Source organism: Centruroides vittatus, unplaced genomic scaffold (genome assembly GCF_030686945.1).
Source record: "Centruroides vittatus isolate TY-2023 unplaced genomic scaffold, ASM3068694v2 contig_564, whole genome shotgun sequence".
Classification (NCBI taxonomy): domain Eukaryota; kingdom Metazoa; phylum Arthropoda; class Arachnida; order Scorpiones; family Buthidae; genus Centruroides; species Centruroides vittatus.
In genome coordinates, this window is record NW_027122335.1 from 2,180,712 (window position 1) to 2,195,000 (window position 14,289).

General features: G+C 27.8%; 1 protein-coding gene across 2 annotated transcripts in view; it reads right to left on the minus strand.

Annotated features, from left to right (window-relative positions):
- The window catches only part of atl (atlastin GTPase), a 78,641-nt gene that overhangs the window by 17,393 nt on the left and 46,959 nt on the right, over window positions 1–14,289 (minus strand). For both annotated transcript variants that reach the window (XM_067274851.1, XM_067274850.1), the window contains exons 6-11: window positions 12,797–12,853; window positions 10,544–10,636; window positions 7,807–7,945; window positions 5,225–5,352; window positions 975–1,031; window positions 778–849 (exon numbers count right to left, since the gene is read on the minus strand). In XM_067274851.1, coding sequence (XP_067130952.1) covers window positions 778–849; window positions 975–1,031; window positions 5,225–5,352; window positions 7,807–7,945; window positions 10,544–10,636; window positions 12,797–12,853 — 546 coding nt within the window. The remainder of the gene's footprint in view (window positions 1–777; window positions 850–974; window positions 1,032–5,224; window positions 5,353–7,806; window positions 7,946–10,543; window positions 10,637–12,796; window positions 12,854–14,289) is intronic.

Genomic DNA, 14,289 nt, shown 5'->3' on the forward strand with positions numbered 1-14,289 from the left:
CATGGCTTGCATTTGCTAGACAGCAGTGAATGTAGATACTTTAATTACAATCATCTAATATATACAATTTATTTATTTGATATACAAGTATGTGTACTCATGTAATTAACCAAATACTGGTTGTTTGGCTATATTTTATATCCTTAATTTTGATTTATATTGTTTCTTGAAGAATGTTTTCTTTATCTATTAGCAAATCACTAATAATTTCTTTAACCAAAATACCAACTTGATGAGTCATTCCTATTATAAAACAACAAAACCAGAAGAGATGAAGACACAAAAATGCTACAATAAAAATTATTTTGGTTAAAAACTAGATGACACACAAAAACACACCTTATAATAATAAGATGAACAATTCTTGTTAATAGGTAATTACAATTTAAGTGCTTTAGAAGTGTTCATATTTTTAGCTTCACAAAGTTAAAAATTAATACTGTCCAATTAAATATATTTATTCAAATCCTTTTCAGTGAGCTATTGTCAAGAAAAAATTGATTAAAATTATTCTCTTAAAGAAAAAACATCAGAGAAAATATCTACAATATTTTAAGACATTTCACAAATTAATAGATAATATATTTGACAAAAATTAAAATAATAAACCAAAAGAAAATGTTTAATGAATAAATCAAGAAGTATTATGAAAAGATTAAAAATTAAAATAATGTTATAGCATTTATCATAAAAATTATAATTTTGATTGCAATAAAAACAGACTGTTATTACATTTTTCAACAAAACAAGAAATGATTTATAGATTTTTTTTCTTACCTTTTGCATATGAGATGAATAATAATCTTTGGCACTTGCAACAGCTGCTAAATTATTGGCTTCAGCTGTAGCCTATTAAATACAAAATTATTTTATATTAATGAGTTTAATAAAATCTAAAGAAAAATAATAAAAGTGGATAAATGTTTGGATTAAAAAAATTATTATTATTAAATATTTAAAAATAGTTATTTTACCTCTAACATAGTTTTTGGTTCTGGCAGTTCATCACCTTTAAATACATTCACATATGCCTGAAATAAAAATTAATAAAACATACATTTAAATAAACAAGAAAATAAATTTCTCCTTAAAAAAAATTAACTTGAAAAATGTAATGTGATGATGTGATGAATTCAACAGATTTGGGGGACAGATTTTGGAATCACTTTTAGAGTTTTTGTTGTATTTTTGTGTATGACTTCCGTGTCTTTGTTTTTCCCTTCAGTACAGTTTAAGTTTTGAGAAAAGGAAAGATTTAGAGATCCAAATCTGGCAAATATGAAGGCTGTCTGACCAATGTGATATTGTTTTTGGTCAATACTGGTTCACAAACTAATCAACATGCTGTCACAAGGTGACTGAGCATGTCATATTGAACAACGATGACTCAAGATTGCCATTTTCATGGCCTCTCAATAGTTTGTGAACATCTGTGACTATTTTAGCTAATTTCACACAAAATTTGATTGCCACATGTTACTCTTATACATCTGACATTTTGAATGCAACACTGACACCACAATGGTCTCCTTTCTTTCCACCTCCTTGCCACTGAAATGACATCTGGCACATAAATATATCCTGATGTCTAGACCATTGCTGGGGTGCAACATTACCCACTAACACTTTTCATTTTTGTAAATTAAGTTTATGTTTTTACATTTTTTTTCCAAACCAAAAACCAATAAAAATATATAAAATACAAGCCATTATTTATTGTGACATCATCACAATGCCAGGCTGCAATTTTTAATCATATTTTCAATTTATTTAATTTAAAATATATGCTCTCCACCTCAAATTAGTACTTAGTGTCTTGCCCCTGAACATCATACTTATCATTTAACAGTCATGCAGGTCATCTATCTAACACCTTTCACGGGAAAATTTTTGAATTAAAATAACATGAATTCCGGTTTGCATTGGAAGTTCTTATATAGTTATTCAGTATCTCCTGCCCCAAAGGTTTCCATATCTGGTCTTGTCTTTCATCTATCTAACTCTGTTCTTGAGATTAAGGAAAGATAGATGAACAGAAAGACTACAGTGGGAATTTGTCTACAATTTTTTCAAATTACACCCCAAAATGTATCTAATGAAATATCATCTTTAAAATAACAAATTTGTGTGCTTATAAAGTAATGAAAATGTAAACTATAATAAAGTAATTAATTGCAAAGCACAATCCCTAATTATAACATGAATAAAAAATATAAACCTATCTATATAGTGAATTTTAAAGTCAAAAATTTTCATGAAAGTTTTGTATAACAAATGTTATCATATATAATTTTTTTTTATAAAATAATTAATATTTTTTATGCAATCCACATAATGTAGCAAGATTTCTATTTAAACAAATAATTAATTTTTAGAAAAAGACATTCAGACCATGTGTAACTGGCTATAAAAATATAGTTTCCTAAAAGTAAAAATACTTTACAGATGGATACTAGTCCAATCTTCTCTGCTTGCCATGTCCAATTACCAGGAACAACTATTTCCATTGCAGAGACAACCTTTCTTTAGAGGCTATGCCTCTGCACAAATATGCAAACAGTTTTAAAATGTCCGCAGGTCTCTGCAATGGAAATAGTTGTTCCTGGTGATTGGACATGGCAAGCAGAGAAGATTGGACTAGTATCCATCTGTAAAGTATTTTTACTTTTTATTAAACTGTAATTCTGCCAGCCCTTTTTACAAAGAAATATAGTTTCCATCACATCAATATGGCTGACTGGATGACAGACAACTAATACTCTGAAGAACCCAAGATCAAATCCAAGCAAGCAACCTCAACAATCTTTCATGACTATGTTAGGTCTTGTCCCTCACGACCCAGCTATACTCATTATGGTCCTACATCAGTGGTTCCCAAAGTAGTTCCTACGGATCCTTGGTACCACTTTGGGGGTCTGTGGCAAATTAAAATTAATTTTGGGGTGTGTGGACAATGTCAGGGGGTCCGCAAAAAGTTTAATATAAAGTAAAATAATTGTGACCCATTTTCATTATTAGGATAGTTAAAAATAAATATCAATAAATAAATTGGTAGCCATTTTTACATTCTGAGTAAAATATAAGTATATAGGTACATAAAATACAAAATACAAGTAATGACAAGCATCACATGGTGAGAGTCAAGACAAGCATGGCAGCCTATCTATGTAGGTTTGAACACGAATAGAATCTCACCGCTACATGCAATAACTTGTCTAAAATATGACACTAGACAAGTTGTGCATCTATTCAACAATTTAATTCTGCTTTGTGCATGATATGAAGTGCATACAACAAATTTTCTAAGTTTCGAACAGAAAGTTGTATAACTTTTTTCTATTTCTTCTTTGAAACCGTGTTTTGTTGATTGTTGGACTTGGCTTTATTTCCATCTTTATTTAGTTGATCAACTAAATAAAGATGGAAATAAAGCCAAATGTTTAATTAAAACTCAACTTTGGGTTCATAGTCTAACTTTTTTCTATTGTTACAAAGATAGAGTACGTTACGTAAGTATTTTTGAACACAGTTGATACTAAATTCATAAGTAAAATTATATTGTGCCATATTGTTATACATATTTTAGTTATATTTTATATTTTCTTTATATTCTGTTCGTCCCTTTTCGTTATAACTTCCTTCTAGAAACTTCTTTATTAACTCTTATTGCCTTAAGGAGGGATTAGCTATTCTCAAAACTCTTGGTAGAACAAAAGGATAGGGGGATTATCATTTCTCTGAATTTTGGAGAAAACGAAAGAAAGGAGGAAGCCTGAGGCAAAACTTCCAACGGAAGAGCCATTCTTGGTCAAGATCTCAGAGCGGACAGAAGGACAGGGCAGTGCTCCAGACTTGAGAAAGGGAAAAAGGTGACTGCGGAGTCGAAGAAAACCGTAGAGGTCAATGAAATAGAATAAATTACAACCACAATACTTTTGTTAATGTTAATTTATTTAATAGTTTTATTATATAATATTTACCAATATTTTATTTTATTACTTATTTATTATTACTTAAAATTTTACTTTTATATCTTCTTAGGCATTCACTCAGAACCGTTGCAAGCTGGTTCTTAAACTTTTGAATTCCTTTCAAAGGCATTTGATTATGTATTCCTAATGTGCACGCATTCCATGGAATGCGTGCACATTAGGAACACATAATCAAATGCCTTTGAAAGGAATTCAAAAGTTTAAGAACCAGCTTGCAACGGTTCTGAGTGAATGCCTGAAGAAGAACCCAGGAGGAGCATCGAGAACGTTAGCACTTTAAAAACAAATTTTGCTCCAGTTAATTGGTTTCAAGTAAGAAGATTTATATTTCAACCTGGTGTATTAGAAGGTTAAATAGATTATTTGTGATGCCATTTGCTATGAATTTTATTAAAATATAATTTTTTAATAATATTAACTACTATAAAAGGCAAAAACCTTGTATTTGGAAGTAGGGATAGGTTTATAAAATTATTGTAAATGACAATAACAAATAAAATTTTCATTAGGTCTGACACCATTTGAGTTATCCTCTGCCTCCTCTATCTCCAAAATCAATGCCCCATATATAAAAGTATTCTTGTCAAATTTCAAATTTTGGTGTACAAGTTCTGAGATATAACAGATGTTTATTACATACAGAATTTTGTAAGGCTTTTTTTAGATTTTTGGGCTCCTGGAGTGTTAAAATGCCAAGAAATGCTAACGAACTAGGGGGAGTCAAAATTTGACCAATCATCATGCTTTTCCTGTTATATTCTATAACAACCAGAAAAGTAATATAAACAAAAAAAAAAAAAATAGCTTAATTCATAAATTATGTAGTTTATAATGAAAAATATTAAGATTTTATCATATTTTTGCAATAAATATAAAGAAATAATCAATCATAATTTATTTTTCATTTATAAAACATTATACAAACAGCAAAAAGTTACAAAATATTATTACATGAATTCAGAAAATTAGTTACTATTCAAATAGAATTTACATTAATTTTACTTTTATTCAAAATATTGCTGATAAACTTACTAATTTAAAAAGGAAAATTTAAGAAAATTCTTCATAATAAAATTTTTAAGCACTTTTACTTAAAAATCTTACTACTAAGTAAAACATAAAGATTTTATTAAGAACGATTTCTTTTTTATTTGTTATTTAAAAAAATAGCAGTTTTAAAAGTGATAGTTGTTAATTCCATAAAAATGTATGCTATAAAAATGAAAAACTACCTTGAAATATTCAACTAATTCTCTAGCAGTAATTTTTCGACCATTTATTTCTTTTCTAACAAGATTCTCTTTTGACAGAAGTAAAGGCACAAGAACTTTCAGCTGTTCTCGAAATTCATGTTCAATATCTGGAATATTTTATTATTATTAATAAAAATCTTAATATGAAAAATACTTATAAATAGGAAACACTTTTATAATAAAAATGTTACACTTAATTTATTAATAGAAATGATTAAAAATGTGTGTTGTGGAAAAAAGTGAATCAAATTAATGTATATAATTTGCAAAATTTCATTTATTCTTGATTAATCATTAAGAAAAATACTATAGAATTTCATTTATTAAGACATTTTATTTTCTCACAGAGCTTGAAAGTATACATGATCAATTGATAATATTGTTATACTGGAAATAATGAAACATTTTTAGTTTTTAATATTTTTGCTGCCAATTTTTTTCATAAAGTATGTCACTATTAAACTTATACACAAATTAAGAATGAAGTTTATTTTTTCATTCTGAGTATTCTTACTAAAAATGAAAAAAGTTAGTGCTATAGTGTTATATTTTATGATATGAAATTGAGCCACTGGCATCTATCCAAGAACATAAATAATGAAAAACCATCATAATTAAATATATCTTGGAAAAGAAGAAACCAAGCAAATAAAATATAATCTATAAATTGTTCTTTTACACTTTGACACAGTAATAAATAACATATGCAATTTACCAAAACTTATAATAGTGTTCAATGATGCAAAATTGCATCATTGGCAGTGAAATTTAATTTAATCACTACTTTAATTACCATATATTTTATTAAATTTAAATTTGTAAATTACATAAATTAACATTAGCAAAATTATAATATTAAGTAAATAATTAATAAAATACAAGTATAAATGAAAATCAAATGATGTGAAAAGAAATTAATACTAGAAGATAATACTGGTTCCTGAAATTTGTATCATCTGTGTAATAAAATATATCAGCAGCTGATAATTACAATGACATATATGAAAATGAAATAATGATAAAACATTTCTTCATCTATTTAAATTATCTTATATTTTGTGTTAAAATAAATTACATTAGTAAATTATAATTATAAACTTCAAAAGAAATAAACTTTTATTTGCACCTGAATTTATTAATAATTATAGTCACAAGATTAATATTAATAAAATAATGTATAAAGGACAAGAAGCATTAATTAATTAATAAACTGAAAATTAAAATATCAGATCAAAAAATAACTATTTGTTCAGAAATTTAAAACAAAATAATGAACTAATAATGTCATGTTTTAGGTCATAAAAACTAATTTTCTTTTTCATGTTTTATTCACTATTTTATGATTAAATAATTTAATGATTTAATTTTATTATTTTATTGAATTATGGAATCATAACTAAATGACTTTTGTCATATTTACTACTTTTATTTAATAATTTATATAAAATTTAACTCTACTGTAAATCTTTAACTCTCATTACAGAAATACATATCAATTATAACAGAAATTTAATGAAAGCTCAATCATTAACTATGTATTTATTTCAGTTGAAGATGATGTATATATCATTGGTGCACCCAGAGGGGCAAAGGGCCCTTTCACTCTCAAAAAGAAAAACTAACAAACACTAGAAAATTTTCCAAAAATCCTTTCTTAATTAAAATTCATTTTTTTATTTGTATTGTTTCATGTATTATATTTCTATACTAGTTATGAATTGATAGTCCACATAAGGAGGAAATTTTATTGAATTTGCATTAAAAAATTTTTTATCCATTCAACTCAGCTCCCCCAAAATTAAATCCTAGTCACCATTTATATATATTCAAAACTTTTATACAAAGTTTTAGTAACATTAACAAATAAAACTAAGACTTTTAATTATTTGTTTCTGTAAGGAAAGAAAGCATCACTGGCTAAGCATTATGTTTAGAATAAATTTTGGGAGCAATTATTTGACTTACCCTATTCTATTAACATTCTGCTTTAAATATTGCCAAATTTTTATTTTATCTTATAAATATCATTTCAATCATCATTACAATTCAATTACAATATTATTCACTGAAATAACAATTATTTTTCAATGAATGCAACACAAACATTTGAATGATATATACCAGTGTTTCTCAAACTTTTTGGACCGCAACCCCCCTTCTGCACTTAAAAATTTCAAAGGACCCCCAAAGAATGAGCATGTGTCGAAAAACATCCCGGAGGGAGGGGACTAGGCTCGTATTTAAATATTTATATTCTTATTATTATTTATATGTGCAATTTATTTAAGTAAAAATTATTTTATATAGTTTTTATTTCTATTATTTCTAAACACGAATCCATAGTAAATTTATAAAATATTTGAAAAAAATTGATCTAGAATCAATTTTTCAGCGACCCCCCAAATATTTTTCACGACCCCCACTTTGAGAATCACTGATATATACAGTTCACATTACTGTATTTATAAAAATGTACTTGCAGACAAAATTCAAAATTTAGCAATACAAATAAAAAAAAAATATAATTTTACATAAAATTATAACTCAAAATATAAACAAACCTGCAAGACGTCCATCAAACTGTGGATTTGTTGCTACTTTCAAACCTGGATGAGGCATTAGAAAACAAGTAATTTCTTGAAAACAAGAGCGAATATGTTTTCTTAACTGTTGAAGTTCAGGATGTTGTCTTTCAGATATCTTTAATAATATAAACATATAATATTTATTTGAAAAGAAAACTATGAAAACAGCTTTAAAATTTTACAGAATGGCTCAAAAGTCAGTTAACCACAACATATTTTATGAATAGTTAAACTGGTTTGGAATAACTGCATATTATTATTCATTATTATGATTCTAATAGAGCAATCAAATCCTAAATAACAATAAATAAGGTTAATTATAGGATTAGCTAACTGGCTTTTTGGCACTTCTATACTATATTTTTTGTTTGTATTAAATTTAATTAGCATCTAAATCATTACTTTACTTTCCACCAACTACATTATGATATATTTTAGATAAAATTCTTTCTTCATTTTTATTTATAATGAAATACAATAGAATCCTTTTTTACAACTTGCTCTATGAAATTTTTTGCAATGTGCATATGCTATTACAATTATATATGAAATACCATATTTTTTACTCACCATCTCAATGTGATAATAGCGAGGTTGAGACCAAAGTTTTAAACGTGAAAATGTGTATGTCGGATGTTCAGCGCTGCTTTCCTGTAAGCCTAGAAGTTTGACAATGGTGTTTGGAAAGTCAATGGAATCATGCTCGACATTCCAAATGCCATTGTCAAACTGCTGGGCTTACAGGAAAGCGGCACTGAACGTCCGACGTACACATTTTCGTGTTTAAAACTTCAGCCTCAACCTCGCTATTATATAAGTTCAAATTGCATTTCTAAGAAAGTAACATTTTTATTTATACAAACTATGAAAAACATGATTGCTTGTTTAGCAAAACTTTTTCACAGAGCAATTATGAATAAAAGTTTATAAAAACTTTTTTTTTATTAAAATGTTTAAAATATGAAAAGAAAAACTATAAAACAGTTTTAAGATATTTTGAAATAGAAAAAAATAAGTTGAAAAATTGTTATTTACATAATTTAAAATCAAAATTTGGAATTAAATTAACTTATTTTTGACAAACTAAAGATTGTTATTCATAATAATAAAATTCAAAATCAAATGTTAATTTTGAGAAAAATTCATAAACCCATAAAATATTTATTCTGCTAAATAATCTTTCAACATTTTTCATTTATCAAATTCTAAAATGAAATATTCAAAATTTATTTTCACCAATATATATGTACTGTACAGTGTAACTGTTAGGCACAAAGACTAAAAATGCCCAATGAGCAAAAAGAAGAAGAAAAAAAGACCAAAATGCATTCTGGTTTTTTTCATTAGCAGAGTATTTTTAGTCTTTAAACCTAATATAGCTATCAGATTAAAAATAAATCTGTGAAAGACTTCTTTTAAATACTGAACCTCAATCTTATGAATTTAGAAGAAACAGCAAATTCTCTGATTAATTATTATGTTCCTTTAAGTGTATTTGATAAAGAATCTTTAAACCCACAATTATTTTCATATAAGTTAGAAAGCAAATAATTACAATTTTTGCATTGATGAAGATCATAGGACACTATGTCTAGTCTCATACACATCAAAAATTCTGTGCAGAATAATCTTTTGAAGGATGGAAAGAAAAGTAGAAGAAAACCTATTGGAAGACCAATTTGGTTTCAAACAAAACAAAAAGACACAGGAAGCTATACTAAGTCTAAGGATGCTCATCAAACAGCTTATTTGGGTAAAAAGGCAGGCACTCATAGCATCTATAGACATAGAGAAGGCCTTTGACAATGTGCATTGGAACATAATGTTTAGATCACTGTGAAACCTAAAGGTAGATTACAGAGATAGGCAAATACTATACTAGCTATACAAGAATCAAACTGTGGTTGTAAGAAAAGAAGAAGCCAATATAATGAAAGGAGTAAAACAAGGCTGTGGACTATCACCACTATTGCTCAACATCTACATCAAAGAGGCAATGAAAGAATTCTACACTACTAATACAAAAGATATAAAAGTGAACAGAAAGTAGTGCAGCACAATAAGATTTGCTGACAACATTGCAATGATAGCGGAAGTTGTAGACGACCTACAGATACCTCTTGAAAATTTAAATGAACAATTTAAAAGATGATGTGGAATGAGAATAAATAGGGGAAAAAAACAAAGATAATGAGATGGTCAAAAAACATCTATTGAATGAACATCTATTTGAATGGTGAAAAAATAGAAGTCAATCAGTTCACATACTAAAGAAGCATAATTATCTCAGACGAGATGTTACAGTGAGAATAACCCAAGCAAAGCAGGCATTCTATAGAAAATGACAGATGTTAACATTGAAAAATATATCAATCAATGTTAGGAAGCGATTCACTAAGAGTTTCATCTGGAGCATAGCATTGTACAGTTTGGAGACATAGACACTCTGAACAGCAGAGAAAAGAAAACTGGAGGCCTTTGAGATATGGTGTTGGTGAAAAATGATGCAAGTGTCATAGACGGAGAGAAAGAGGAATGAGGATGTTTTAAAAGAGGCAACAGAGAAGACAAATTTTGAGAATAATGATGAATTATATTATTTGCTCAAAAACATAATTAATATATTAATCATTATCTTTTGAGGAATAAAACTCATCTAATTTAACTTATGACAAAAAAAATAATAATTTACTATTTTGAAAATGGTTTATACCTGTAACCTTTTGTCCAGTAACTGCTTTCCTCCCAAAATTCCATATCTGGCTTCATAAGGAAAACTCCAATCACGGACAAGGAATGCCAATTTCTAAAATATTTAAGGTAATAAAAGTACTCTCAATAAGATTTTAACTATAAAATTAAAAAAATATATATTTTATATAAAAAGATAATAGAGTCCCACAAACTTGACTTATCATGGACTGAGAAGATGGTGAGTTACTGAAAATGACAAGTTTTACAGCATAATGATGATGCTAATGTAAATAGCATTATCCTATAATACCTTTACAAAATTTATGTAAATAGCATAAATTTTGTAAAGGTATTATATGTGCAAATTCATATACATATTAACTATGTATCAATAGTAACTATTTCTATTTGTAGTTAAATTTTAATTTGAAAAACTATTAGCTATTCAGTGCCTACTTTTGAGTTAGTTGCATTCATGCTGTGGCATTTTACAGTAGTGCCTTGGAAAAAGAATTGTATTCTTTGTTAACACGTGGAATTGATGCTATTATCAAATGTCACCAATGAAAAGTGATAACTTATTTAATCCTAGCATTAGGTTATAGATGTAAAAATTAGATTACATGTATTTGTTTTTGTTTTTTTTGAATGACATGACAAGTTTTATGGTATATCGAGTTATTGAGAGTTGAATTTCTGGGACGCTATTGTATTAGTAACAACTTAATTTTAATAATTAAAGATAATATTTTAATAAAATTACAAATAAATTAATTCCTTGGGTAAAGTTTTAAACATGACCAACAAAACCTAAATGTAAAGAAAAACTATTCTTGAATCTATATATTTAATGATTCTTACATCTCTCTTCAATGCTTTAAAATTCTTATTTTTCTCATATTTGCATTAAGAAATGAAATCTGGATGAATAAAATACATTTCTTCAGATAAATCAACAGGATATTATTACATCCAAGTTTTTTTTTTAATGTAAAAATGTTTATATTTATGATATAATGTAAAAATCAATTTTTTTCATCTATTCAAATGATTTATTTCACAGAATTCTAACATTAATATTAACATATTATTTATTAAAATTGTTCTAAACTGATAAGAAGTTTTCTCATAACAGTATTGAATTCTATTATCATATAATAAGTTAAAATCATTATTAATTTTATGCATTGAAACACAGATGTAACTATATTTGAACAATTTAAAATATTTTTAAACATTATACTAAAAACTTCTGTGACTTCGGGGGGGTCCGAAAGAGTCACAACCCCTCTCGTTTGTCACCAATGTGTGAGAATGGGGGAAGGTCAGAAGAAAGTCGTATCTCCCGTTTCCGGTTCACTTGTCAAGGATGGCTGTTCGTTTCTTAGCGTCACGCGTTACGCTGAGTGGATAGGAGGTGAGACAGATGGGGTCGACGATAAGGCGAAGCGATATTCGAGACAAAGAGGAGACCATTTAACAATTATAACAAGGTTTATTAATATTTAACAACGGACACAAAGACAAAAAGCTGACTAAAGTCCCTAAGTTGCGTAGGATTCGAGAGAGTTTACAGTTTCGGTTCATACCTCATTATTAGCTCCTGATATAGTTACCACTTTGATATCCTCGAGGTGTAGATTAGTTTCCGAATAGGCACAGTTTTATAGTATCGCGACTGAGCGTGGAGACGTTCGGAGAACGTCCGAGTCGGTGACGACGAGCAACGGTGTTTGTCCGGCAGATGATATGCGACTCCCCCGAGGGGGTGGAAGGAGTGGCCTTTATAAGTTTTTGCCTGGGAAATCGGTCACGTGATCGTAAGCGAATGACGATTTGTGTCATAGGTGTTCCCGGGACTAAAAACATATGACGAGTTCGGACGCTAAGTGTAAACTATCGTGCAAGATGATCTACCTGCATCCGAGGGAATAACGGCTTGTTGACTGTTATTTGGCCGGGTACGCATAGTTTCTCGTCCAGGGCCGTTTTTCGACAGGATGTTTATACTAGGGAAAAATTCCTAAATCGAATTATTATAAAAAGTGGATCTGATAAAATTCAGATCTCACACTTCACTTATAAATTTTTAAAAAAAATCATTTTTCAAATAAAGTGCATAATTGGGGATTTAGTTTTACTAAAATAATGGTAACAATTTGATATAGTGGTTAATACAGTAACTTAATATAATTTAAAGAGTAATAAATCATTCCTGGAATTGTTAATTATGAATATATCCATATATTCTTAAATTATTTTATGTAATTACCTGGAAAGGTTTTTCACTTGTGTCCTGGAGTGCTAATCTTCCATATTCTGTAAATAACTATAAATATATTTATAATAATTTAATTAATGAATATATAAAACAAAATATTAAAGACTTGGATGTTATCTTAATTTGTTTCATATAGCAAACATTTTAATGTTTGATGAGATCTTTTGTAAAATATTATTGAAAATAATCTTTGTTTTCAATTTATTTATTTATTTTTTTAAAACATTACAGCATTTCTATATAATTATATTGTATTATAATACAATTTTCCATAAGAAGTAATGCAATTTTTCTACTCAATTTTCTCAATTAAAATAATGTCATAAAATATAGCAAATATTTAGATTTTCAATTTAACATGAATGAAAAAATTAAAATCTTGTTTTAATTGAATCTCATTTGAACATAGAGTTACAAAGGCAATTTGCTATCCACTTCAAATAGTGGGAAATATACATTGTATTTGGAATCGTTACATTTATATCATCATTTATGATCTAAGCAACTAATAAAAATCAATATAGGGATTTGTCTGCTTTGTCTGTCTCACCTTTAAATTAGTATCATGTAGTTATCAAGTAGATTAACTTTTTGAACATTTTTGCTTTTCCTCAGTAACTGATTTATTAAAAATTACACTTTAGCCATCACAAATCTGTTGAAATGGTTACAACACCAGCATTTGTTTGGTGAAAGTTTAAAGGTCACATTACAGAGGCAATTTGCCAACCACTTTAAAGTGTGGGACGATATTTGGTTTTGGTTATTTATGATGTCATTTATAATATTAAGTTTATTTTTCATTACTACTGTACTTCAATTCTTGTCAAATGAATGAATAACTTTGGAAAAATTTATAGTTTTTTGGTATCATAAGTTTAATTCCAACAATAATGCAAAAGTTTAATAACATTAATATGTATAACAATAAATGGTGATTGATAACTTAACCAGATTAAACTTCTCTAACAGATAAAGAATATTGTTTGACCTCTTATAACCTGTCCTCCTCCTCTATTTCTATTTTAAGCCAGTCTTTATTTGATGCCTATGGCCAAATTCGTTGTCTGAAAGAATACTCAAACTGATTCTTTGTTTTCGTTTTAAAATATTTTGTATGTAATTAATTCTTTCAGAATATTGAAGGTGAGACATCGTGTTTTTGTAAGGTTGGTTATGGATGATGCAGTCTATTATTTAGAGGTAAATATAATAGATGTCTTATTTGAAGGGTCTGGGGATTGTAAAAATGTCCATTAAGTAGAGGTGTCTGCTATTCGGGAGTGTCCATTAATGGAGGTTTCACTGTATATGCATGAGTGTGATATTAAGTCACTACAGCCCACCGCTGTCGTCAGAATTAGTAATGTGGCCCTCCTCTTCAAATGTCTGGGGACCCCTGCCCTATAACAAATTTCTAAACCATATTAATTTCTATTTTCAATATTTAAGTTACTATCAATTATGAATAGCTTGTAAATATA